The sequence below is a fragment of the Leptosomus discolor genome, chromosome Z, assembly GCF_034619465.1.
Source record: "Leptosomus discolor isolate bLepDis1 chromosome Z, bLepDis1.hap2, whole genome shotgun sequence".
Classification (NCBI taxonomy): Eukaryota; Metazoa; Chordata; class Aves; order Leptosomiformes; family Leptosomidae; genus Leptosomus; species Leptosomus discolor.
In genome coordinates, this window is record NC_141419.1 from 56587178 (window position 1) to 56612459 (window position 25282).

Below are 25282 nucleotides of genomic sequence, written 5' to 3' on the forward strand. Positions count from 1 at the left end.
GCAAGATCGTGGAGCAAATCCTCCCGGAAATTATGCTGGGGCACATGGAGAATAAGGAGGTGATTGGTGAGAGCTTCACTAAGGGCAAATTGTGCCTGACAAATTCGGTGGCCTTCTACACTGGGATTACAGCTTTGGTGGTTAAGGGAAAAGCAGCCAAAGTCCTCTACATGGATTTGTGCAAAGCACTTAATGCTGTTCTGCACAACATCCTTGTCTCTAAAATGGAGAGACATGGATTTGACCAACAGACCACTTGATGGATGAGGAATTGGCTGGATGGTTGAACTCAAAGAGTTGCAGTCAATGGCTCGATTTCTGAGTGGAGACCAGTGACAAGTGGTGTTCCACAAAGGCCGGTATTGGGACCAGTGCTGTTTAACATCTTTGTCGGAGACTTGGACAGTAGGATCAAGTGCATCCTCAGCAAGTCTGCCAACAACACCAAGCTGTGTGCAGTTAACTTGCTGGAGGGAAGTTATGCCATCCAGAGGGACCTTGACAGGCTGGAGAGGTGGGCCTGTGCAAACCTCATGAAGTTCAATAAGGCCAAGTACAAGGTCCTGCACCTGGGTTGGGGCAATCCCAAACACAGGTACAGGCTGGGTGATGAGTAGATTGAGAACAGCCCTGCAGAGAAGGACTTGGGGGTGCTGGTGAATGAAAAACTGAGTATCAGCAGCATCCTGGGCTGCTTCAAGAGAAGTGTGGCCAGCAGGTCGAGGGAGGGGATTCTCCCACTCTACTCCATTCTCCTGAGACCCCACCTGCAGTGCTGCATCCAGCTCTGGAGTCATGAGCATAAGAAAGACATGGACCTGCTTGAGCAGGTCCAGAGGAGGGCTACAAAGATGATCAGGGGACTGGAGCACCCCTCCTACGAGGACAGGATGGGAGAGTTGGGGTTGTTCAGCCTGGAGAAGAGAAGGGTCCGAGGAGACCTTATAGCGGCCTTCCAGTACTTCAAGGGGGCCTACAGGAAAGGTGGGGAGGGACTCTTTACCAGGGAGTGTAGTGATAGGAGGAGGGGTAATGATTTCAAACTGAAAGAGGGTAGATATAGAGTAGCTATCAGGAAGAAATTCTTTCCTGTGAGGGTGATGAGACACTGGAACAGGTTGCCCAGAGAAGCTGTCGCTGCCCCCTCCCTGGCAGTGTTCAAGGCCAGGTTGGACGGGGCTTTGAGCAACCTGGTCTATTAGAAGGTGTCCCCCCCATGGCAGGGGAGGGGTGGAACTAGAAAATCTTTTAGGTCCCTTCCAACCCAAACCATTCCATGGTTCTTTGATTCTATGATAGCCTGTGAGAGAATAAGGGACACAGAGTCTTAAGAAAGACATTAAGACCAAAATGGTCTCAGGTAGAGACAATTAGGGATTGGTTTTGGATATGGAATTCTGCAACGTTACTGGAAGAACTGGTATTAATAGGAATCATGTCACTATGGGAGACTATCTTTCCAAACATGGATTGTTACTAACAACAGGATACTGAGAAACCCGCTTGCAGCAGCTCAGAGAGTTCTTCACTAATGAGTCACTAAACCTGTAAAAGAAGTGCTATTTTAAATCTCATGATTTAGATACAGAAATTATAGAACCTGTTATAGAAAATAGTCTCATGAAAAAATAGGCAATTTTGCCCTTCCCATTATTCTTTGTGAGGAAAATTTGAAGAGGTTCATCAGCCTATAACCAATAAATATAATAATGTGAATAAACACAGTTAAATACACACACACACACAAAAGAGGACTGTTCTGCAGTGAGGATGGAATTGAGGTAAAAGAATATTTATATACAGCTGGGAAATCACGTAAAGATTTTTCCTGCCATAAAGAAAGGTGATATAGAATATGACGACAAAGTTAAAACTGGTAACAGGACTCACGGCATGGAAGGGAAAGCAACCATGTAAGGAAGATGTCAGCAGCTTAAGGCAATCAAATCAGAAGGCAGAAAGCTATCCATCCATCCATCCACCCATCCATCCATCCCACAACACCAAGAAGTCTGAAAATATACAAAAACAGTATCTGGCAGGGTAGTCTTATCAGATTTCTTTTGTAAGATAAATGTAAAACACAACATAAGTACAGTTGGAATAACATTTCTAACTATCAAAGCAATGAGGCTTTGGAATAACCTTGCAGTAAAAGCAGTAGAGCAAACAACTTAAATAGAATTTTAATGAATCCTGAGAGGTTTATAAAATGAACTACAGAATGATGTTTCCTGACACCGGGGTTGTATTCCATGCATATATTTCTTTTTGTCTTTCCCCCTTCTTATCTTCATGCACTAAATTTGAAGATAGTTTGCTCAAAAGGAAGTGAAAGGCACTTTTGACATGCAAAAGCCTCACAGAACATTATACTCAAATATCCTTAACTTTACTGGGGTCCTATAGAGTGTTTTCAGAAATGAATTATAAGATTGGCATTTAGGAAATAAAATTTAACACAGAAATGCTTGAAAAAATCAGATGTGGAAACTGGCAAGACATTGTTAACACAGATCCCACTTTATTTATATCCCACAGAACCAGACAATCTCTTAAGAAGGGAAAGTTAAGAAACAGCAGACAGGGTCCAGGTATATCCAGGGGGAAAAAAAGGATAAAATAATTAGAACTTTTTAAGAAGGACTTAGGAATTGGGGTAAAATGAGAAGAAGAAATGATCGATAGAAAGGTAAATAATAACAAAATGCTTGTTCACCTTTACTGTTTCTTTATTTCAATCTGTTTCTAACTAATATTAAAAAATAATCAAGAGGGTATAATTCCTAATTGTATTCACAATACTTTACTATTATTATTCATGTAATGTTTAGGAACAACATGTTCATAACCACACATTTATATAGAATTTCACAAGAGAATAAGATAGCTTTTATTTTCTGCAGAACTCAGGTAAAAGTTAAGGACACATTCCTCTTCCTCAAACTTATCTCTTAACCAGAATGATTTGAACTTGACGGCTCTCTGTAACCTTTACCAGCCAATGAGTGGTGTATTTTACTGTAGGCCTCAATAAGGACAGTATCAGAAGCACTTCTTATTATCATAAGCAATATCTTTCAGATAAAATAATAGCAAAGATCCATAAACTGCTTAACCAAATCTATAAAAATTAAAACAAAAAGAAAGCAAAAGATTGCCCATAAATATTACTGTTAATGGTAATCTTCTGTTATTTAGTTGGTTAATGAGGGCAAAAAATATTGCAGGTGGCTAATCTGATATGTGAGGTCATTTTCCATTGCAGATCTTAATCCATGTTTTAAAAATTCTTCATTTTTTTTCTGTTTGAGGTTGGGTTTTTTTTTTGTTTTGTTATTGTTGTGGTTTTTATTTAAATAATTGGGATACTATAAAATCCATAATGGTAAGTACCAGGACTCTATTCATTGCTTAATGGAATAGACACTGGTTTGGGAATTTTTTTAATTTGGAATTTGCTTCACTAAGCCATTAGTACATACTTATTCCGTATTATTATCTCTTCTGTAGCTGAAAGATAAGTACACTTAAAATTTATATGAAAACACAGATTAGGGATAAATAATTTTAATATTTATGTTACATTTGTGTTTAGCAATATCAACATATATTTACTGCTATATAAATTTATATCTATATAGATATACTTAAAATCAAGAAATATAAATATGATTAATTATATCTATGCTTTTAAACTATTAGTTTAACCATTTAGGAAATTTAAAATTGTTCTTTGTAAATTTAATATAACCAACATTAACTGTATAAAGAACTGTAAAAGCAATGAAAGAGCTAAAAACAATTAAGAGCATGTATTTATAGTACGTATCTCAAAGAAACATGCATAGCTAAGTAGATAGAAATACGCTTTGTCTAACTTTCATCTTTTTCTGTTGAAAAACGAAATACATATCTCTATCTTTTTAAAAAGAAGGCTGTGACCTCACAGCTAGATAGGAGATTATCTATGTGGAATGGAATACAGAAAGGTATGAACCATAAATATCAAATCTAAATTTGATATTGTGAATGTGGCTTTAGATGTCAGCACTATATCTTGCAACTAAGAGCAATGGCACGTCTTCCCGAGTGGCATGTAATTCTTGTCACTAAGAAACAACATCCCTTACTCTCGAAGCTAAAAGCAATAAAAGGCTTCAGCATGTGCCTGTACTTCTGCAATCCTTTGCAGCCCAATGTGTATTTTGTATTAACTCCATAACGTAATTTGCTGGAGTTTAGTATGGTCTGATTTAGCCTACAGATTACATTCTGCAGTAGACAAATCACTGTCAGACAAAGACTTCAATATCAGAAGTAAAACCAGAAATCAGCCTTATTTTTCACAACAAATTTTAATGCAGATCCAATTAAAAAAAGAAGAAAACCCCACACAAATAACACTCCTATTGGGGCCTAAACAAAGAAACAGAAATGAAAACGAAAGTCCAGTTTCTGTACAGAAAACAGCAATGAAGAGAGGGTCACATTTTTTTAATTAGCTGTTCTTTTAATGATCCATTAATCCAACAAGATACAAATTTAGTGTTAGATACTGTAATGTTCCCTGGGTTTATGCATATTCATTGCTAAAATATCTCTTTATCTAAACCATTTGCTCCCTGATTCTGGAGTCCCTACTTCATATGTATTTATCATTTCTGCATGCAATAAGTGTTAGCAGTTCTACCAGTGGGTTAATATGGAACCAACAGTAGTGATTCCTTTTGCTTATATTGCAACATTCCTAAAATATTAATGTACTGAAGTCTTTGCTTTGTAGCTGCTGACAAATATAGAATGACAGCCTGTCAGACTGACTAAATTCATGATGCAATCATACAATTTTAAGCAATTTGTAACTAGACAATTAATTACCTGTTATTCCAGCCTATACTTTCACACCTGTTCCTATTGGACCTTCTATGGACAGCAATGTTATGATCATGTGACTATCTCAGACACTGTTATTTACATTCCAAAACTATTTTGTTTGAACAGCCTAAATTCTTGAGGGCATAGCTGCCATCCAGGGGCACCTTGACAGAAATTCAACAACAGGAATATCTTCTCGGGGAAGGCAGAACCCTGTGGGGTGCAGGCTGGAGCCAGCAGGACCAAGGAGAAGCCCTGGGGGATGGCCCTGGTGGACAGTGAGCTGAGCAGGGGCCACCCATGTACCTGGGCAGTAATAAGGGGCAGCATTGCCTTGGGATATGAGCACAATACAGCCCCAAAAGTCAGGGAACGGATTGTCCCCTCTACATACAGATCACATCATGAATGTCACCCTGCATGCAGGAAAGACATCAACAAACTGGCTGGAGGTGAAAGGAAGCCATCAAGGCAGTGTGGCTGGAGACCTTGCCCTGTGAGGAGAGGCTGCCAGACCAGGACTCGTTCAGCCAGGAGAGGGGACAGCTTCAGGGGCACCCAGAAGCATCCCAAGCACAAACAGGAAGGAATGGAGGAAGGAGATGCATCTGGGCTCCTCACAGAAGTGCGTGGAGGGAGCGCGAGAGGCAGCGGCACAAGCTGAAAGAGCAGAGGCTCAGGCTGGAGATAACAAGAAGATTTTTTTCCCAGGAGGATAGCCCAGTGGTGAAGCCAGGACCAGGAGAAGTTGGGATGTCCCCTGCTTGCAGAGTTTCACCGACAGTGTAAAGCCCCAAAGAGCCTGGTTTGACCCCTCAACTAAGCCTACTCTGGGCAGGGGATGGGACTGGAGACCTCACAGAATCACAGAATTATAGAATGTTAGGGGTTGAAAGGGACATCAAAAGATCTTCTACTCCAACCCCCCTGCCAGAGCAGGACCACCTAGAGGAGATCACATAGGAACGTGTCCAAGCAGGTTTTGAATGTCTCCAGAGAAGGAGACTCCACAACCTCTCTGGGCAGCCTATTCCAGGGCACTGTCACCCTCACAGTGAAAAACTTTTTCCTTAAGTTAATGTGGAACCTCCTATGCTTCAGTTTGCACCCATTGCCCCTTGTTCTGTCACTGGACATCACTGAGAAGAGCCTGGGTCTATCCTCCTAACACTCGCCCTTCACCGCTTTATAAACATTGATGAAGTCACCCCTCAGTCTCCTCTTCTCCAAGCTAAAGAGACCCAGCTCCCTCAGCCTTTCATCATGAGGGAGATGTTCCACCCCTTTAATCATCTTTGTGGCTCTGTGCTGGACTCTTTCAAGCAGTTCCCTGTCCTTCTTGAACTGAGGGGCCCAGAACAGGACACACTGTTCCAGACGGGATCTCACCAGGGCAGAGTAGAGGGGGAGGAGAACCTCTCTTAACCTACTGACCACCCTCCTTCTAATATACCCCAAGATGCCATTGGCCTTCTTGGCCACAAGGGCACCTTGCTGGTCCATGGTCACCTGCTGTCCACCAGGACCCACAGGGCCCTTTCCCCTACGCTACTCTCTAACAGCTCAGTCCCCAATCTATACTGGTACATGGGGTTGTTCTTTCCCAGATACAAGACTCTACACTTGCCCTTGTTGTATTTCATTAAATTTCTCCCTGCCCAGCACTCCAGCCTGTCCAGGTCTCGCTGAATGGCAGCACAGCCTTCTGGTGCGTCAGCTACTCCTCCCAGTTTTGTGTCATCAGCAAACTTGCTGATAGTGTACTCTGTTCCCTCGTCTAGGTCATTGATGAATATATTGAATAGTACTGGTCCCAGTACTGACCCCTGAGGGACTCCACTAGATACAGGCTTCCAACTTGACTCTGTCCCATTGACCACAACTCTCTGACTTCTTTCCTTCAACCAATTCACAACCCATCTCACTACCCTATCATCTAGACCACATTTCCTCAGTTTAGCTGTGAGGAAGCTGTGGGTGACGGTGTCGAATGCTTTACTGAAATCAAGATAAACCACACGGACTGCAGTACCATCATCTATCCCCCTGTCTTCATAAAAGGCTATCAGGTTGGTCAAATATGAACTTCCACTTGGTGAAGCCATGTTGACCGCTCCTAATGATCCTCTTATCCTTGATATGCCTAGAGACAGCACCGAGGATAAGTTGTTCCATCACCTTTCCAGGGATGGAGGTGAGGCTTACCAGTCTGTAGTTACTCAGGTCATCCTTCTTGCCCTTTTTGAAGACTGGAGTGACATTTGCTTTCCTCCAGTCCTCAGGCACCTCTCCAGTTCCCCACAACTTACCAAAGACGGTGGATAGTGGTCTAGCAATGACTTCTGCCAGCTCCCTCAGCACCTGTGGGTGCATCCCATCAGGGCCCAGGGATTTATGTATGTCCAGATTGCTTAACTGATCCCTAACCCAGTCCTCATCAACCAAGTCAAACTCCTCCTTTATCCTGACTTCCTCTGGGGCCTCAGGGGTCTGGGGCTCCTGAGGACAGTCTCCAGCAGTACAGACAGAGGGAAAGAAGGCATTCAGTAAATCTGCCTTCTTTGTATCCTCTGTCACCAGGGCACCCACCTCATTCAACTAGCTGCCTCTAGTGTTAATTTAGCCTGCAATGTATTTGAAGAAACCCTTTCTGTTGTCCTTGACCTTCCCTGCAAGGCTTAACTCCAAGGAGGCCTCAGCTTTCCTAGTTGCCTCCCTACATCCTTTGAAAACAGTCTTATAGTCCTCCCAAGTGGCCATACCCTCCTTCCAAGATTTATAGACCCTCTTCTTCCACTTGAGTTTGCCCATTAGTTCCCTGTTTAACCACGTGGGTCTCCTGGCTCCCTTTCTTGATTTCCTACCCGCTGGGATGTACCAATCTTGAGCTTGGAAAAAGTAGTCCTTGAATACAAACCAACTCTCTTGGGCCCCTTTGCCTTCTAGCACCCTGTCCCGTGGGATTTCCCCTAGCGATTGCTTGAAAAGGCCAAAGTTTGCCCTGCTGAAGCCCAGGGTTGTGATCCTGCTTGGTATTCTTTTCCTACCGCACAAGAACTCCATCATTTCATGATCACTGCAGCCAAGGCTGCCCTCCAGCTTCACCACTTCAACCAGACCCTGCTCGTTAGTGAGTATAAGATCCAGCAGTGCTCCTCTCCTAGTTGGCTCATCCACCATTTGCACCAAGAAATTGTCATTGATGCACTGGAGGAACCTCCTGGACTGTGAATGCCTAGCTGTATAGGCCTTCCAGCAGATATCTGGGTAGTCAAAATCCCCCATGAGTACCAGAGCTTGTGATTGCGAGGCTGCTGTCAGCTGCCTATAGAAGGCCTCATCAACCTCCTCATCCAGATCAGGTGGCGTGTAATAGACACCCACAACAGTATCTCCCATGCTAGCCTGCCCCTTGATTCTTACTCACAAACTCTCAACCTGCTCTTTATCCACCCCTGGACAGAACTCCATACATTCTAGTTGCTCTCTCACATGAAGAGTAATTCCACCCCCTCACATTGTTGTCCTGTCTTTCCTGAAAAGTACATAGCCATCCATGACCACATTCCAGTGACGTGGCTGTCCCACCATGTCTCTGTAACTGCCACCAGATCATAATCCCTTGACTGCACACAGATGTCTCACTCCTCCTGTTTATTCCCCATGCTGGGTGCATTGGTACACAGGCATTTCAGGGAGCGAGCTGAGCACACTGACTTCACCCTAGGGGGATGGGAGGCTTTCTGATCTTCATTAATACTAGAACACTGCCCCACCGATGCAAACCCAGCTACAACCCCATCCCCCTTCGAATCTAGTTTAAAGCTTTATGTATGAGCCCTGCTAATTGTTGCCCTAAAACGCTTTTCCCTCTACAAATAAGCCTTTCCCATGTATTAGCATCAGGCCTGGTGTCTTATAAAACCAGGCATTATCAAAGAACCCAAAAGTCTGCCTGTAGCATGAGTCTCAGAGCCAGGTATTTACGGACTGGATCCTTCTATTGCTTCCCGTATCGTCACCCACAACTGGAACGAGGGAAGAGAAAATAACTTGTGCACCAGACTCTTTCAACAATTGTCCCAAGTCCCTGAAGTCTCTCTTCATTCCCCTCGGACTATGGGATGCAGCTTCCTCCCCTCCTGCCAGGAAGACCAGTAGAGTAATAGTCTGATGATCGCACTAGGTTGGGGAGTTTCCTAGCAATATCCCTAATTCGAGCTTCAGGGACACTACAGAATTCCCTATGATGAGGGTCCATCCAACATATTGGGAACTCTATTCTCTTTAGGAGTGAGTCTCCAACAACTATAACTCTTCTCTTTTTCCTTGTGAAGGAGGTTGCTATACGGCTGGAAGGTCTATCTGACTGTGGTAAGACCTCTGGTGTAGGTTGTTTATCATCCGCATCCTCATTAGACTGGCTGTCCTCCAGCAGGGTCTGATATCTATTTCTCAGAGGCACCTGGGGAGGTAAGACAAGCAAGGAGGGTGCTTACCTTCTGTTAGGGCCATGAACTTGCCTCTACTCACCTCCTTCATTTAGGCTTCTGTCTTCCACCTGGCAGGGGCAGGATACAGGGGCCCCTTTATCCTGGGTGGCATCTGGTGGGTGCTCCCATTTCTGTTGTAGGGAGGGCAAAGCCTTGTTCCACCAGTCTATCTCTGTTTCAGCCTCCCTAATGTCCTAAGCCTTTTTATTATTTCCTGTGACTACTTAATTTCCTAATGCCCATATATCATCACAAAGACCGGGAAAAACATAGAAAATTAAGACCAAGAAGATGCTGCCAAAGAGACCTGAAGTCACATGCTAATATATCATTATTCACATCTACACCACCAAGGGAAAGCAAACTACAAACTATCATAAGGTTAATTTTACACTCATGAAATGGTCTGTAAAGATTTAACCACACAATTTGCACTCTGCTATAAATTGTGCAAAGTCAGTGGAGCTTGCTAAAGTGATTTTTCTTCCATTCTGTTTGCCAAGGCTGATACAAACTATATAGTACAAAACAATTTTGCCAACACTATTTTGCATAGTTTCTCAAGGACATTTAAGCACACAGAGATACTGAAGGAAACTAATGACTAAGCTATATCTGCATATGATAATAGTGGGAATTTCCAGCAGTCTGTTGAAACGTGGACTTGGTCAAATACAACACAAAGCAAGCACATTTGCTAACAAAACTAAAACAGTGTTTTGGAAAAAAAAAGAAGTAAATGTTTGCATAAGTCAGCAAAGACAAAATTTACTACGCTATAAACTTGTAATTTTTGTTAAAGTAGCAATTTAAATTAAAATGCAGCTCTGTTTTCTGAAGTTCGAAAAAGCCTATACTACGCACTAAGCTTAGCAGACTATCAGTTCAGAAACAAGGAGACAGAACAAATACCTGCCCAGTATGTGAAATTTTGTCTTTATAATTTTTCTTTCTCACCACCTTCATTGGTCCCTTTCAAGCAATTTCATCGAAGCAGACCACTAATTCAACTTTTTGTATTTTGAAACCATGAAAACCAAGTGGTTTTGAATTAATCATTAAAAATTCACTCACTATTCCTGACAATACTATACCTGAGTTCTATTTTGGATATCAGGCTTCCAACAAATCCACCAGTTTAAGACAAAAAGGTAGAACGGGCTGATTTATTTGTTTAGGGGCAGGGGAGGGCAAGGAGAGCAATGGACAAAGAAAAAGCTCATAGAGCTACTTCCAAAATATATCATTCCTGTATTTTCTTCTCTGTGGGTTAAACCAAAGAGAAAAAAATTCATACACACATATTCCAAACTCAGTGGATCCGATTTCACTATACACTAAATACTGTAGCTTCTAAATAGACATGGAGTATCCAATATACCTTGCAGGTCCCTAGGCACATTTCTTAATATATTTTAAAAATAATATATTTGATTATTTTAGATTCATATACAGAAGACTGAATGCTTCATCAAGAGTAATGTAAAAATGTGAAAAATCCTTCTGCAGCCTATTGTATTGGAATTCTGGTTTAAATTGTAGAGAACTGAAGGCAAAAAAAGTTTATCTCCGATGAAGATAACACAACTGGTCGACAATGCATGCAGGAATAAAAGACACATCATATCTTTATTTGCAACACAAAAATGCAACAGAATTTTTTTTCCACAGGATGGGAAAGATGTAAAAGTTCTGATCGTGTAGAAGACTGCATCTAGAATTTTCAGTGGCAAATGAAGGAACTGGCTCTGAGTACTTAGAGCACATTAAACTCATCTTTTGCTCCCCGTAAATTCTCAGTAAAAATATTGGTCCTGGTCTTAGTCCAGAGGTTGCACAATGGACAAGGTATACAGCATCTGAAAACTGAATTCAGTACACAGGGAATGGTCAACAGATTTATTTCTGTGATCCCTTACAGCATAGGGAAAACTCACCTTTGCATAAAAGGAAGTTTCTCAGGGATGAGTACTAACTTGAAAAATTAATTTCTGTAGGGATGATACCCCACCCCTTCCTTCTTGTCCGAACCTCACTATCTTCTGGTCCTAACACAGATTAATTCCTCTCTTCATCATAAATAGGAATGACAATAAATACCTGTCATAGCACATTCATACTCCAGAAGGATTGTTCCCATTTCCACACTATTTCACCTGAGGAAGAGGGAAGAACAAATATCATTGCTATGGAAGGAGATCAGGTAAGAATGACACAGAGCAAAAACCTACATGGAACAGAAAGCTTCCCATTCAAATAGTAATCTCTCTGTAGAAAGGTAAATAAACTCACACTCTTTAGAGAAGACATTGTAGGCCTAAAATGTTGTACAAGGTGATGTGAAAATGCAAACATTTACTTTAAAAGCACAATCTAGCAATGGTCTCTGTGTAGCAGAAAAAGTGTCACAGTGGCTTGTCATTTCAAGGCCAGATATTCTAAATCGGAATTTTTCTGATAAACCCACTGTTTAGATTGTACCATTAATCTTTCGCTGCTTGCTGCTCCAAATGTCTGCAAAAAATCTGCTATGATCAGACTGACAAACATCTTGTTATAAGGCAGAAAGGAGCACAGCCAACATATCTGGATACAGGCCTGCACTACTAATCTGAAAGCTACAAGTAGGGAAGAGAAGCCATGGAAAGCATACAAGAATAAAACTGAAGCTGACTTGAATGCAATCTTCAAATAAGGGTTTAATAAGACTACTATGGAATGTTAATTTAAAATGCCAGCAGATTAAACACATTCATCATGATTTAACAACTCAGTATGTGGCAACTGATTATCGAAACCACATTGTGCTTGCTGTGGTGCATGGTACTGCAACTGAGGATGAGCAATTTAGCATTTATTCTGATTCTGTGGTGATCCATTCATAGCTTTTCAAGTAATTACTATTCTAAATCTAGATACTAGGAGGAGAGTAAATGCTACAAAACTGTTTGGCAAGCAGCCACTTGATTCTGACCATGTATGGGCTTTAGCCAGGTCTATAGTTGCTGATTTCTTCACCTGAACATGGAAATGTATGAGTTTCATCAATAGATATGCTTGTACAAAGTTGCTTCTAAAAGTTTACGCTCTTGAATACCATCACATAAGCTTTATGGTATCCAAGAAATAAAGATCACATTAACATCCTTACAAAAACAAAACCAACCAACCAAAAAAAAAAAACACCTTAGGGAAACAGAAACAGACATTTTGTCACTGACAGTGAAGATCTTAGAATCAAGCCTTTGATCATTGGTGTAAACTATATACTCATCCACCAATACTTTTTGCTGATTCTGAAATTGGCAATGTCCTACTTAACACAATTCAGGAGCAGGAGTTTCCAAAACCCTTCATTGGTGTCCTAGACCAGAGGCAACTCAATAAACCAGGCCAGGATATGATGGCACACATGACAGCTAGAAAATATGCAAACATGCAGACTTACTTTTAGATCAGAAAACTAAATTTAGTCTCTGAACCCTGCCAGTGGTTTTTTCAGCAGTATAATTTTTCTAGGAATAACGCCCTGGCATAGCTTACTATGACCCAGAAAGGAAAAAGTTTAAACATTTCTTACATTCTCTAATCCCTCCAATGTGCTACCTCTCCCTTAGATAGTCAAAGCTCCCTAGGCTGGATACTCCAGCCCTCATCCTCAGGAGGCAGCCTGGGCCCATGTGAACAGGGAATGGAAAAAAGTAATCTCCCTTGCATTTGCAGTGATCCTGAGAGGCATTGAGCAAGGCTGCAGACAGAGAGCTGTAAGAGGCGGTGTTTACCCCAGAGTCTCTATGCCTGTATTCAGTGCAGCTAAGAAAGCTCTTTGCAACTGGGATATAAGAGAAGCATTCTTGAAAAGCTTGTGGTCCTAAAGCATCGTAGACTATAGTTCAGAAGCCTCCTTATAACTACCAGAAAAGCAAAACTGAAAGAATAAGCTGTGGTAGACCAAACACTGTTCTATATCATTACACAAACAATGCCTTAGTTGTGTTTCAATTTTTCATTTTCCTAATGTGGGCAAGGCTAATAACTCAGTCTTTCTGAAAACAGCCTCCTTTCCTCCTGTGCCAACTCCAGCACCAGATAGAGTCATGGGACAGTTCTGGCAGCTGTGGGACCTGGATTCAAAACATTGGAATGTAATCTTTTTTTTTGCCTGAGCAGTAGTGTCTTGATTGGCTTTCTAACAGAAAAAGGAAAGTATAGGAACAGTTACGAATCCAAAACATTCAATGGTCATGCTTTTATTTTGAAAAGGACATAAATAATATCATTAAGAGGCAATCAGAAAAATGGACAAGAAAGCATTAGAATCTTTTTCTATCTGAGTATTTGTAGAGATTTAGAATTAAGACAAGTGGGAAATGCCAAGGGTCCATTCTATTTTTTGCTTTGGATGACCCACAGATCCCTAAACATATTTAATACTTTCCCTTTTTAAAGCAGGCAAACCTTTAAGATAAAAACCTTGATCAATGTAGAGTAATTTAGTCTGCAGGACATAAGTAACAATTTTTTAAAGTATGGACAGAAAAACATTTCAAAACCTTTGTGGCAGGAAATTATTTTCACTGAAAACAGTGCATGCTCAAAACAGCAAGTGGATAAGCAGCAGCCATGAATGTAGACTGAATCATGAGCCAGAAGTTTAACACAGTCCTGGCTTGCATCAGAAATAGTATAGCCAGCAGGAGTAGGGAGGTGATTGTGCCCCTGTTCTGGGCACTGGTGAGGCCGCACCTCAAATAATGTGTTCACTTTTGGGGCCCTCACTACAAGAAAGACATTGAGGTGCTGGAGCGTGTCCAGAGAAGAGCAATGAAGCTGGTGAAGGGTCTGGAGAACAGGTTTTATGAGGAGTGCCTAAGCGAACTGGGGTTGTTTAGTCTGCAGAAGAGGAGGCTGAGGGGACACCTTATTGCTCTCTACAACTACCTGAAAGGAGGTTGTAGTGTGGTCGGGGTCAGTCTCTTCTCCCAAGTGATAAGTGACAGGACAAGAGCAAATGGCCTCAAGTTGCGTCAGGGGAGGTTTAGATTGGACATTAGGAAAAAATTCTTTACTGAAAGAGTGGTCAAACATTGGAACAGGCTGTCCAGGGAAGTGCTGGAGTCACCATCCCTGGAGGTGTTCAAAAAATGTGTAGATGTGGCACTTTGGGACATGGTTTAGTGGGCATGGTGGTATCAGGTCAATGGTTGGACTTGATCTCAGAGGTCTGTTCCAACCTAATGATTCTATGACTTTATGAAAATAATTTTTTTAAAGATTACTACAAAGAACTTGACAATTATCAGTTGTGAGAAGAGTAACACAAAGGATGATGTTACTCAGTAAAATCAGAACACAATTTATCGGCTGGTGGCCAAGCCATTTTTCTGAACTGATGAAAAAGCTAAGCCAGGTTATATGGTAGAAAAGAATCCCACTATCTGCAGTCAAGTTTCCATTTCTCTGAAAAAACTGAAGAGGCTGTTCTCACCTCTAAAGATGTAAGATTCTCCCACAGCAATGATGTTTAACCTGTGGCCTAGGGGCATCCTGTTGTTCTAAAGAAACCAAATGGTTATGGCTTCACAAACCATGTTCTGCCATGCCATGCAGCTGCTACAAGTGGCATGTGAGAAATCTGTGCCCTAATTGTTTCCCTCGGCTTTATTTACCACCCCAGACAAAGCCACAGTTTGATTTGGATCTCTCTGGAAATTGCTTAGTCAACAGGCTGAGTATTCTCTACCGTTACACACCAAATAATTCAGAGTACAAAGGAAATAAAAAATTACAGCTTAAGTAAGGATAAGTAAAATGTTCATGATATTTAAACTCTGAAAATTATCCCATCCATCTAAGATGCATAAGCTGTACACTGCAAATATCAGAGTCAGTTGTTACACAGGAAAAAATCCAAAGCTTAGACACACAAAATCTTAGATATTCTTCACTTTATACAGGGCTTGCTTTCACTGTTACTTCATAATGCTGTAGACAAATTCTAGTCAATAACTATCCCAGAATCAAACCTCAGCACACAAAACTTTTTATCTAGGTTTTTAAATACTTTTAATCTAAGTTTTTAAATACTTTCTCAGTACAACAGCTACTTCTTATGGAGTTACCTCAGGATTCATGAATCCCAAATAGTATTATCTCTGACTTTCAGGAACACATAAATAGGAACTTTCAGAAAATTGTAGGAGAAGAGTCTTTGGGACATTTTTTTAAACTAGGAATTTCTTTAACCCTAAGTTTTGTTTCCACTAAACATTCTAAATCCATGTGCTCCATTATATTTTAATTATTTTGTCCTAGTTCTTAAATTCTTTTCAATATTTTTTCCAGAAAAAGAAAGAAAAATAACATAATTTAGGAATTGAGAGTTCCATACCTCAGTGGTTACCTTTGAATAATTTTGTAAGTGTAATCTCAGCTATGGTCTTTGCACAAGACAGAAAATGATAAAAATATAAAACTTCCTCTGTCTTCTGGTAATTTCCCCCCCCTGAAGTCAACGATGGTAAAGCTACACCAATAGACTTGGGGTTTAGTACTTACATTGAAATGGAAACTCTAAGACCTAGTGGCTACAGTATTAAAAGGCTAAAACACATTACTTGCAAGCCATTTCAATGGCCAAGGTACAGCCTACAGCTTGTAGAAACAGAGCAGCCATGATGGTATTGCAAAAAAAAAAAAAAGTGACATACTGTTTTGTATTCTTCACTGGACATTGACTATCGCAAGCTAAGATAATCGGGCTAATTATAACTTCTAACACGCAGGCTTACAAGTAATTGCTTAAAACTGCCTCACATGCAGGTATATTTCCTCATTAAGCATATTTGCTGTAGTAACTGGTTACAAAAAACCCAATAGCTCATTTGATCTCCCCAGCTTTCTCTGTGAATTGCAAGGTGTTATTATAGCACCACTGCTAACAGCCTTAAGGCATAGGCCCAGAAACCTATACATGTCTGCTTACCAGCTGTGGCTATTCTCTCATTTATACCACAAATACTTACCTCTAGAAATGCATCTCTTCTCCCAAATGGTTATGGAGTTATGGATTATTACTTTTCAACATCAGAAGTGAATCAACCTTTTCGGATGCTCTCAGCTACCCACAGAAATATTCATACATGGTCTATTTTTGAAGAGTGAAGACACTTTCTTCAGACAGTAACTTCTAGATCTGCATTGCCAGCTTGAATTTTTCCAGAAAGCATTAACCATCTCATGTCATCATCAGGGGAAAATAAAAAGTTTAAAAATATTTATAAATTATAATTAAGGAACTAGCTGCACAGAGGTTCTGTGTGTACACTAATTTTGAAAAGCTACAAACAGATAAGCCTACCCTGTGTTAGTCACAGGCCTCCTAAAAAGCGCTAAAGTGGGAGACTTACTGGGGAAGTATGATAAAAGAGGCTGTTTTCTCTGTGTCTCATTTATTCGAAAAACATTTTTGCAGTAGATTTTCTCATTAGATACACCATGATCACAGTGGAAATTACAGGAAAAAAAAGGAATGGTCCTATGCATTGAGTAATATCGGCCTGTTTAGCACACGGTAAACAAGTCAGGAGACCATACACGTATTTAAAATATTTCAGGCAAAATACAGAAAAGTTACTTCAAGCTTTTCCATACTACCTGTTCTGTACTGAATTGGTCATGCAGAGAAAACAGTATATGTTTCAGTAGTTGAAGATAGTATCAGAAAGAGATTAGGTTGGAATAAAAGTTCCTTAAATCATACCTAAATGAAGACTGCAAAATCTTATTTTCTGTGCAATATTCTTTCAGTATAGCTGTGTTTTCATACATACACAGCTACACAGAAAGAAGATCACAGGAATGGCTGAGCACCCTTGTGAAATAACAATTAAAAAAGAACATTACTTCAAAGTCAAATCTATGAACAATTTGCAGAATAATTTCTGCTTGTGTGAATACAATCAAGATAGACTTCCAAACAGGCATAAGACCAGCACAACTCAGAAAAACAACAAATCAGTTCACTGGTACGAACAACACTGTAATAAAATGTTGCTTGCTTCTGTGCACCACAGAGAATAAGTGGTTTTAATGAATAACAATTTCAGCCATACCTCCTCGATAAGCGGATCAGGATAGCGGAAAATCGGCACACTCTGTTCAATGAATCTTTATTTTCCTGGCAGTAAAGCAGTTGCTCGATACAGTCCTGAACTGCATAAAATTACCCCCAGTGCAGAACAAAGTGTTGAAATCTCTTTTAGCAGTTGTAAAGCACTAAGGTAATTTGTCTTAAAGCAGATGGATTAGCACAAACACAGTGGATTCTTTAATACCTCCACTCCTTATGTTAACCTTTGACCTGAGCAACAAGACTTATCAAAAGAAACTCACACTATCCTTCCAAAGTTCTAGCTCTACATGCTCCCACCACTGGTATTTGGCTGATATTCAGTCATGTGCTGAGAAAGGTAACTTCAGGTATCGCCCTTTGAGGCTATGAGAAAAAGTTGATTAAAAAGGAGGTAAGCATAGTTGTGCCAACACTTAATTATTCTAGAATCACTTCTGTTTTCTTTTCCTATCCTGTAGTGTCTTTATTTTGAACTTTAATCCCTAAAATATATCACCAGTTCATGGTAATATCAGATGTTAATGCACCACCACTTCTGTTAAACCACAAGATGGACATCATAACATATCAGCCCTTGAAAATATCAGACCTATAAATTTACTGGAGAATAAAATAAGCTGGCTTGCTCTATTTCATATTAAAACATGACTAAGCATGACTCCCAAGTTCTTTATTTCTACATCTTTTTCTTCAAATTTGTCAGAGAATTAGCTGCTAGACAGACACTAAATTCTTCAGATCTAAACCAACTATCTAGCCAGGTATATACAGCAGAGAGTGATAATATATTTCTCACAAAACTCTTTTCCCTCTTTCTTAATGTGAATTTTATAAAATTATTCTTTTCAGAGCATTGCTTGTTTTTTACATAACCTTTGAATTTAACTTTATTCATATTTAATAAAAACCCCCTCTCTTTACATGTGCAAATCAATGTTAGCAAATTAAGCTGCCAAAATTCTGAACAAGAAAAATTTTTGTTAGAAAGCAAAACACCAATCAGTGCTTCTTTTGAAAAAAAATCTGTCCTTAAAAATAATGAAACCTCACGTGCATTTCACTCTCATCCTATGAACAAGTCTTTATTTACATGAAATTTCCAATATTTTTAGGATGACATTTTAACGTAGCAAATAAAATTTCGTAACTTTCCATAAATTGGCGAAGCAAAACGAAAGACATAACAGGAAAATCTGTATTTCTGCAAGCATTTCTGATCAAATATTTTATAATAATAGAAGATTCCTACCGGATCTTCTGGTTTGTGGTTATTCAGCAAATCAGATAGGAAATCATCATGAAGACTTTCTCTCCGAATCAACGTAAATTCACGTAGGAAAACTGCTCCTTGATTTTGGTCTCCACAAACCTACAAAGAAAACATAAGATTAGGAAGAACAAAATTTTAATTCTGTCATAGACACAATCATAATATCCAGATATATCAGACTGGAACATTAAAATGTCCACTAATGGTCCTTCGTCTTCCAGTACTAAACTCATTCTAACTGGTCAGCACTGCCATTCATGAAAACCAAGACATGCATTAAAAAAAGCCAGTAAGTTAATGAAGAACTGCCATTTACATGAGATTCTCTTGTAAAAGAAGTTTCTGTGTTGTTACTTACAGCTATGGTATAACAGTTAAAACCTCTTTTGTGAATTGAATTTTTAGAGTGTATTTTTGTTTTTTGGAACACATAATGTTTGTCCAGCGCTTTGACTGCTCTGTCGAAGAAGTTAGAGTTTAAAACTTCTGAGGACCAGAAAAAAATTATATATAAGTACTTTGGCTAGCAAACCCAGATATGCACATGTGTTCAAAATCATTTAAACTAACTTCACACCTACTATTTTGAGGTTTGGGAAGATGTATAAGCTACTTGTCAAAGAAACTGTTTCTTCAGTAAGTGTCTAACCAACACCTATCAAAACTTCTAGGAACTATTATGGCATTGTTACAGCTTTTGGAAAGAAATAATGAAAACAAATCCACATCATTCTTCATGCTCCCACACCTTTTTTTCCTTTGGTTATCCAAGCCAAAGAATTTTTTTCTTTTTTAGGTTTAAAGTAAATTTTAAATGTTCGAAATCTGTGGAATATAAAGGAGGATATTAACAGAATACGCCGTTTTTTTTATTAGACTGACTATAAAGGATTCCACTATATGTAAAACATCCATAAACAATGTTAACAACCAATGCAGATGTATATTGTCAGCTGGAAATCTAGAAGATATTCAGTTTTCATCACTTCACAAAACAAATTTTGAAAGTGATGCACCGTGAAAGAATAGTAAGTTTTATCAAAATGGCTAAGTAAGAATATTTTATACTGCAACTCTAGTATGAATCAGGCAAGTGTAACAACCATAAATAATTTATTTATATGAGATATTGATTTATCTTCCTATAAACGTACGTGAGATACACACGCATGGTAATCGTGGAGTTTGAAGTTTCTGGTTATCTTTTTCTGTTTCTCTGTCCGCAGGACAAGATACTTTAATCAGGAATGGTAGATATGGTAAATCCTCATGTATTTAAGATTAGGACAGGACTTATAAATGGACTGTTGTTATTACTCACAAGTGTTGTATTACTAAATGTATTTTACTGAGAAGAAAGCCCATGCTCTGCTGCTTTCATGATGACTATTTCCTGTATTCATCCCTCTGGACAGCCAGATGCCATAGTTATCCTGGCTCTACTTATCCTAGCTGAGAAGTTCAGAAAGAAGGGCCTGGGAGTACCATGAATATGATGTGTAGTGTCCAGGGGGAGGATGAAGTATAGATTTGCCTTGCCACTCCCTACAAGTGAGTTGGTACTGCTGTTTGGGAGGAGGCAGTCCTTCTTGCCAGCTGGGAAGTGAGATCAGAGCTGCTGCAAAACTCATGCAGCTATAATGGGGTGACTAGAAGGAGATGAGCTAATAAAATTAAAGTGGGGGATGGGACTATCTTAATATGAAGTGGGTAATGGGAAGCAGTAAGAGTCCCTGAATCCAAACTTAATACTGGTTAACATAGCAGAGTTTTTCTTTGACATAAGCCTCTTGTGTCTAGTAGTAAAATAAACAGCACCTAATTCTTTTGCTTTCAGCTTCTCTGCTGTAAATTTTAAATTAAAAAAAAAAAAAAAAAAAAAAAAAAAAAGCCAAACCCAGCATTTTCCAAAAAAGGAACAGAGTTTTACAAGTGTGGGTTTTAATACTTAGCTTCTGGTCTTCTGGATAACATTGAGAGATACACCCACTGATACTACTCTTATACTATTGAGTCATGGCAATGAAGAATCTTCAGGAGTGTCAGAGGAAGAAACATGCCTACGTCCAAAAGAAAAAGAAGCCCTGCTACCTACACATACTGTATTTGTCATAAAAATTGTGGTCAAATCATTATTTTACAAATAAAATTGTTCCTGAAGCTTATATTTTATAAAAATGTTTCGTCTCAGGAGTGGTAACACATGTTCAACAATAAAAGATGTTTCAAGAAAGGAAAGATGTAGTTTTACTATATTTTTAAGTAACAGTATCTTCTTGTGATTTTAAGCACTTGTGGTCAGCCTGTGTAAAGATAAAACTATGACTAATTAGGTTTTCTTACAATTTTGTGTTTCTAATTTCAGAAGTCAAATTACCATCAGTGTAAAAAAGTCTCTTCCTCACCGATGATTCACCTTCCTACTTCACTTATTTTGCCCCTATACAAATATAGCCAGATTCTGCAAAATCTTTTCCGTGTAAGTGAACTTCCTGTCATTACAATTTCTAACTGGTTTTCAAAAAGAAACCACACCTATTGAATACTGTGTTCTCTTCCTAAGCTATCAATAGTTAAAATAAAGACTTCATAAAGAATGCAGTATCGATAATCTCAAAAAAGTACTGCTAACTTTTAAAACTTCACTATTTACCATATCAACACTAATGGTTTAACTGCTGATAATTGCATGGGAGAGAAGCAGCTGCCAGAGGCATTATTCAGGAAGAACAGACAGACCGAGAAAGTCAAAAAATACATTAGGAAACTGAAGATTAAGAAGATGAGAAATAAAAATCAAGAGAAGCAGTAATGAAGTCATGATTTTTTTTTTTCTCATCAAATCTGAATTATAAAGTCTTGAAAAAAGGAGAAAACTGAAAAGCACACAGTCATCTAAAAAAGGTTACTTTCCTCTCGATTTATATAATACACTTTCCTACTTTGAGCAGTAGCTGCTCCTGGGTTCACTGTATTTTATACATCTGCTGATGAAACTTAGTACAGTATGGCCACCCTTACTGAGACAGCTGGAATCAATCCATTTAAGATGAGTGTCAGTGAATTGGATTATTATCTGGAAAGACTGTTTTCTATTTTTCAAGTTTCCTTAAAGTCTTGGCTACATATATCTCACCATTCCGTTCCCTCACTAAACCTATTATCATTGTAACACAGCCACCACATGTCTCATCTCTGTTCCTTCAGTTTATGACCAGATGAGCTTAGAAAACCAACTCCAAAAATAAGACAACTGAACCTTTCTTAAGCAACAAGCAAACAATATGAAGAAAGCGTGGCCTGGAAGCAATCACCCACAGCAATGTGCAGCTTCTCAAGAACCTGCAAACAACACTGCAAATGAGCTTTCAGTAATGCCTACATGAAGATCAACAATGTAGCACCAAAGTTTCTCAGCATGAGGAAACTGTCTGGGTATTCAGATGCCCAGCTGACATTACAAAGGAGACTTTTATGAAATTGAGGTGAGACAAAATTCCAACAAGAATCTAAGCAATAATGGTTTTCTCATTTCATCTCTCTTAGATCAGTGCAAAAAATTAGTTGTTCCATTAGATTCAGTGGTGTGAGTCCATGGGGCAGAAATCTTTGAGGAGCTGGGCAGACATACATAGATTTAGAAAAAAAAAAACCTAGTACAAACCAGAGAGTGGAAGGATGCATCCCAGTCCAAAGAGTCTAAGCTTTCCTGCTCTTGAGTACTGTCCCACTGTGGAAGTAGCTTCATTAACTTTGCTGTGACAAGCAATAAAGTAAACTACTAACAATTCTTTGTTAGCAAGGTGTAATAGTGATACTTTGCTGAATTCAAGAGGCATAGAAATAACAATACAGACCAGAAATCTGATGCAAATAATCATGGTACCTTCAACAGCACCTTTCTCAGCACAGAGGCCAAGGGATTCCAAAGTATCTCGCTCACAAAGCGGAAATGTCAAATGTGGCCTTAAAGACTTATAATTAACTATTTGGGCACATCCCAGGACTAGTTTCAAGACAACAGTTGCTCAGTCAAAGCCTTTCTTATTTTTTCAAATTCAAAGCCCAATGCACCCAAAAAATTATTACTAATATCAAAACTTGAGGCAAAAAAATATGTACCGGTATATTAAAAATACTTCTGACAAAAAGATTTTTTAAATCACATTCTTTAAGCTTACCCTTTTTTTCAAGAGGCCTTGAGTGTATCGACAATAAGGATTACTTTTCCTTATTAGCAGCATTCTTAGGCATGAATCTCTTGCATTTTATGACAGAAACAAATTAGAAAACGAAGCATATGACAGAAATTAAGGTATTAAACATCAGAAAGGTACAATGACATTTATAGTGAGGGATGAGGAATACAGGCTTTTAACAAGCCAAGTTACGGTGCAACACCCTTTTTGGTTTAAGCTGCACTGCATAGCAACTTACACACGTATTTCAACACTGAATTACTCTCAATAAAAGCTAACAATAACATTCCACTTTATTGCTTGCACACTTTCAAATGAAAGTGTCACACTTTTATGCGGGTAACAAGAGTTTTACTGCATCCCTCAGCCCTGAAAGATACAATCACGTAAGAAGGAAAGATATCCTAGAAGACTCAAAGGTGTGTCTAAACCACTGCTAGCTGCCTAATGAACTTGATTAGTACCACTAATGCCTCAAGCAAATGTTTAGCAAAATGTAATAGGGAGTTTTGAAATAAGAAAATTATTATCATTGCCTTTAATCTTCCACAGTTTTGTGCTGCAATTTTGATCCAATTTTCTTTTTTTTTTTTTTTTTTTATTCTCCAACGTGGAATTAGGATGGGTAGAGTGGGCTACAAGACCAACAGAGGTCCCAGATTTAGAAGTGATTGTAGTCTGGCTCCTAATCTGAATTCTAAAAGCTTTTGTCTTTACCAAAGTCCATGTAGGAACTGAAAATACGCAAAAGTTTTACAGCCTGATTCTGACACTGTTAATTATTCAGAACACTTTTCATTCCTCCATGGACAGCCAGAAAGATATGTGCAATCTAAAATCTATTCTGCATGTTTCCTTCTGGGAATTCCTTGGATGTGAAAACATTATGTTTTTCAGAGGAATATATGCCAAAGGAGATACTATCCTATTTAATTAAAGACATCACTCTCCAAGTGCTATGTTTCTGTATCGCACATTAGCACACTGGGTCTTCAGAAATGTTCAAAATCTTCCAAACAGATCTTCTATAGGAAAATATGCAGGCCCAGGTAATCAGAGAGGCTGTATAAATGCATTTATAGTAGGGTTGATAATTTGAAGCCTTTGCTGTCACGAAGTCAACTCTTTCTTTAAAGCAAAGACTAGCAGAATACCTGTCTAATGTGAATTGAGAGATAAGGTAGTCTCCAAAACAGAAAAAAATCTGATTTTTAGGAAGAGGTTAATACCTCCAGCTTAGGTTTTTCTTTCTCTTTTACCATTGAGTTCACATAAATTGAACTAGGGTTGTGAAGACAGCTTTTCTTGCCACAAAAACTCTCTTCCCTTCTATAAAACTTAATTCTGTTTGGATTCAGTCCAAATAAACAGTTTTCTTGCCAAAACAACAAGAACAAAACAAAAATTTTTTTCTTCCTTAAATTTTGTGTGGTCGGACAAGGTGATTTGTTTAATTTCTAGGCCACTGTAATGAAACTAAAGGAATCTGTGGGCTATTGTAATAAATCTGCCATAAGTGACGAGATTAAGTTCCCAGTGTCCCCATATGCCAATGATAAATGTGCTAATGATATCTTTCATGTGAGCATCTCCATTAGTGGCATGGTGGACAGTCACCTACTGGAGTGGTGTCACTATACAGAAAACATTTAACACCATGCGAGAAGGCAGAAGAAAACTCAGATAATTGTACACACAACTCTCATGCAGCCACAACAAGTAGAAAGCTTATAAGAAAGTAGTCACATTCTCGGGATATCCTCTGTGTTTTCATCTCACCTTCAGTCCTTTATTATGCTTGGAAGAAGTTCAGCATCTCTACTGAAGGTAGAAGAGACTGTTCCAGGTCTAAGCTAACTGCTATAAGCAGGATTTCTTCCTACCTTTCTTGTTAGTCTGGTCTGAAGGGAAGTTCTCTTTGTTCATGCAGAATTTTTTTGGAAAGTAACCTTTAGAGGTTAGCTTTCCTGGGCTTGGATAATTAATAGCTATTTCTTGCCTTACAATCCTTACATTTTATGGCTTTGTTTTTCAGCTTGCTAACTTTCTTTCAAATGGAAAAAAGGGTTGTCTAGATTTACAAATTAAATCAATACTAAGATAGCATTTTTTACTACTTCAGTATCTTCTTCTGATGTCTCAAAATAGGTTTACATGTCCTGGGCAAGTTATGTGACAAAAACAAAAATAAACAAACGAACCAATATTTAACCTTGTGGAAAACAAATTTTTCCCAAGACCTGATATCAACTATATTGCTTTCTGCTTCCAGTCTTTCCAAACAGTGGTGATATTATTGTTTCTGAAT

At 39.0% G+C, this 25282-nt stretch overlaps 1 protein-coding gene across 1 annotated transcript in view; it reads right to left on the reverse strand.

Moving 5' to 3' along the window:
- The window catches only part of ADAMTSL1 (ADAMTS like 1), a 459478-nt gene that overhangs the window by 322930 nt on the left and 111266 nt on the right, over window positions 1–25282 (reverse strand). The window contains exon 2 of the mRNA XM_086479436.1: window positions 18755–18874. Coding sequence (XP_086335562.1) covers window positions 18755–18874 — 120 coding nt within the window. The remainder of the gene's footprint in view (window positions 1–18754; window positions 18875–25282) is intronic.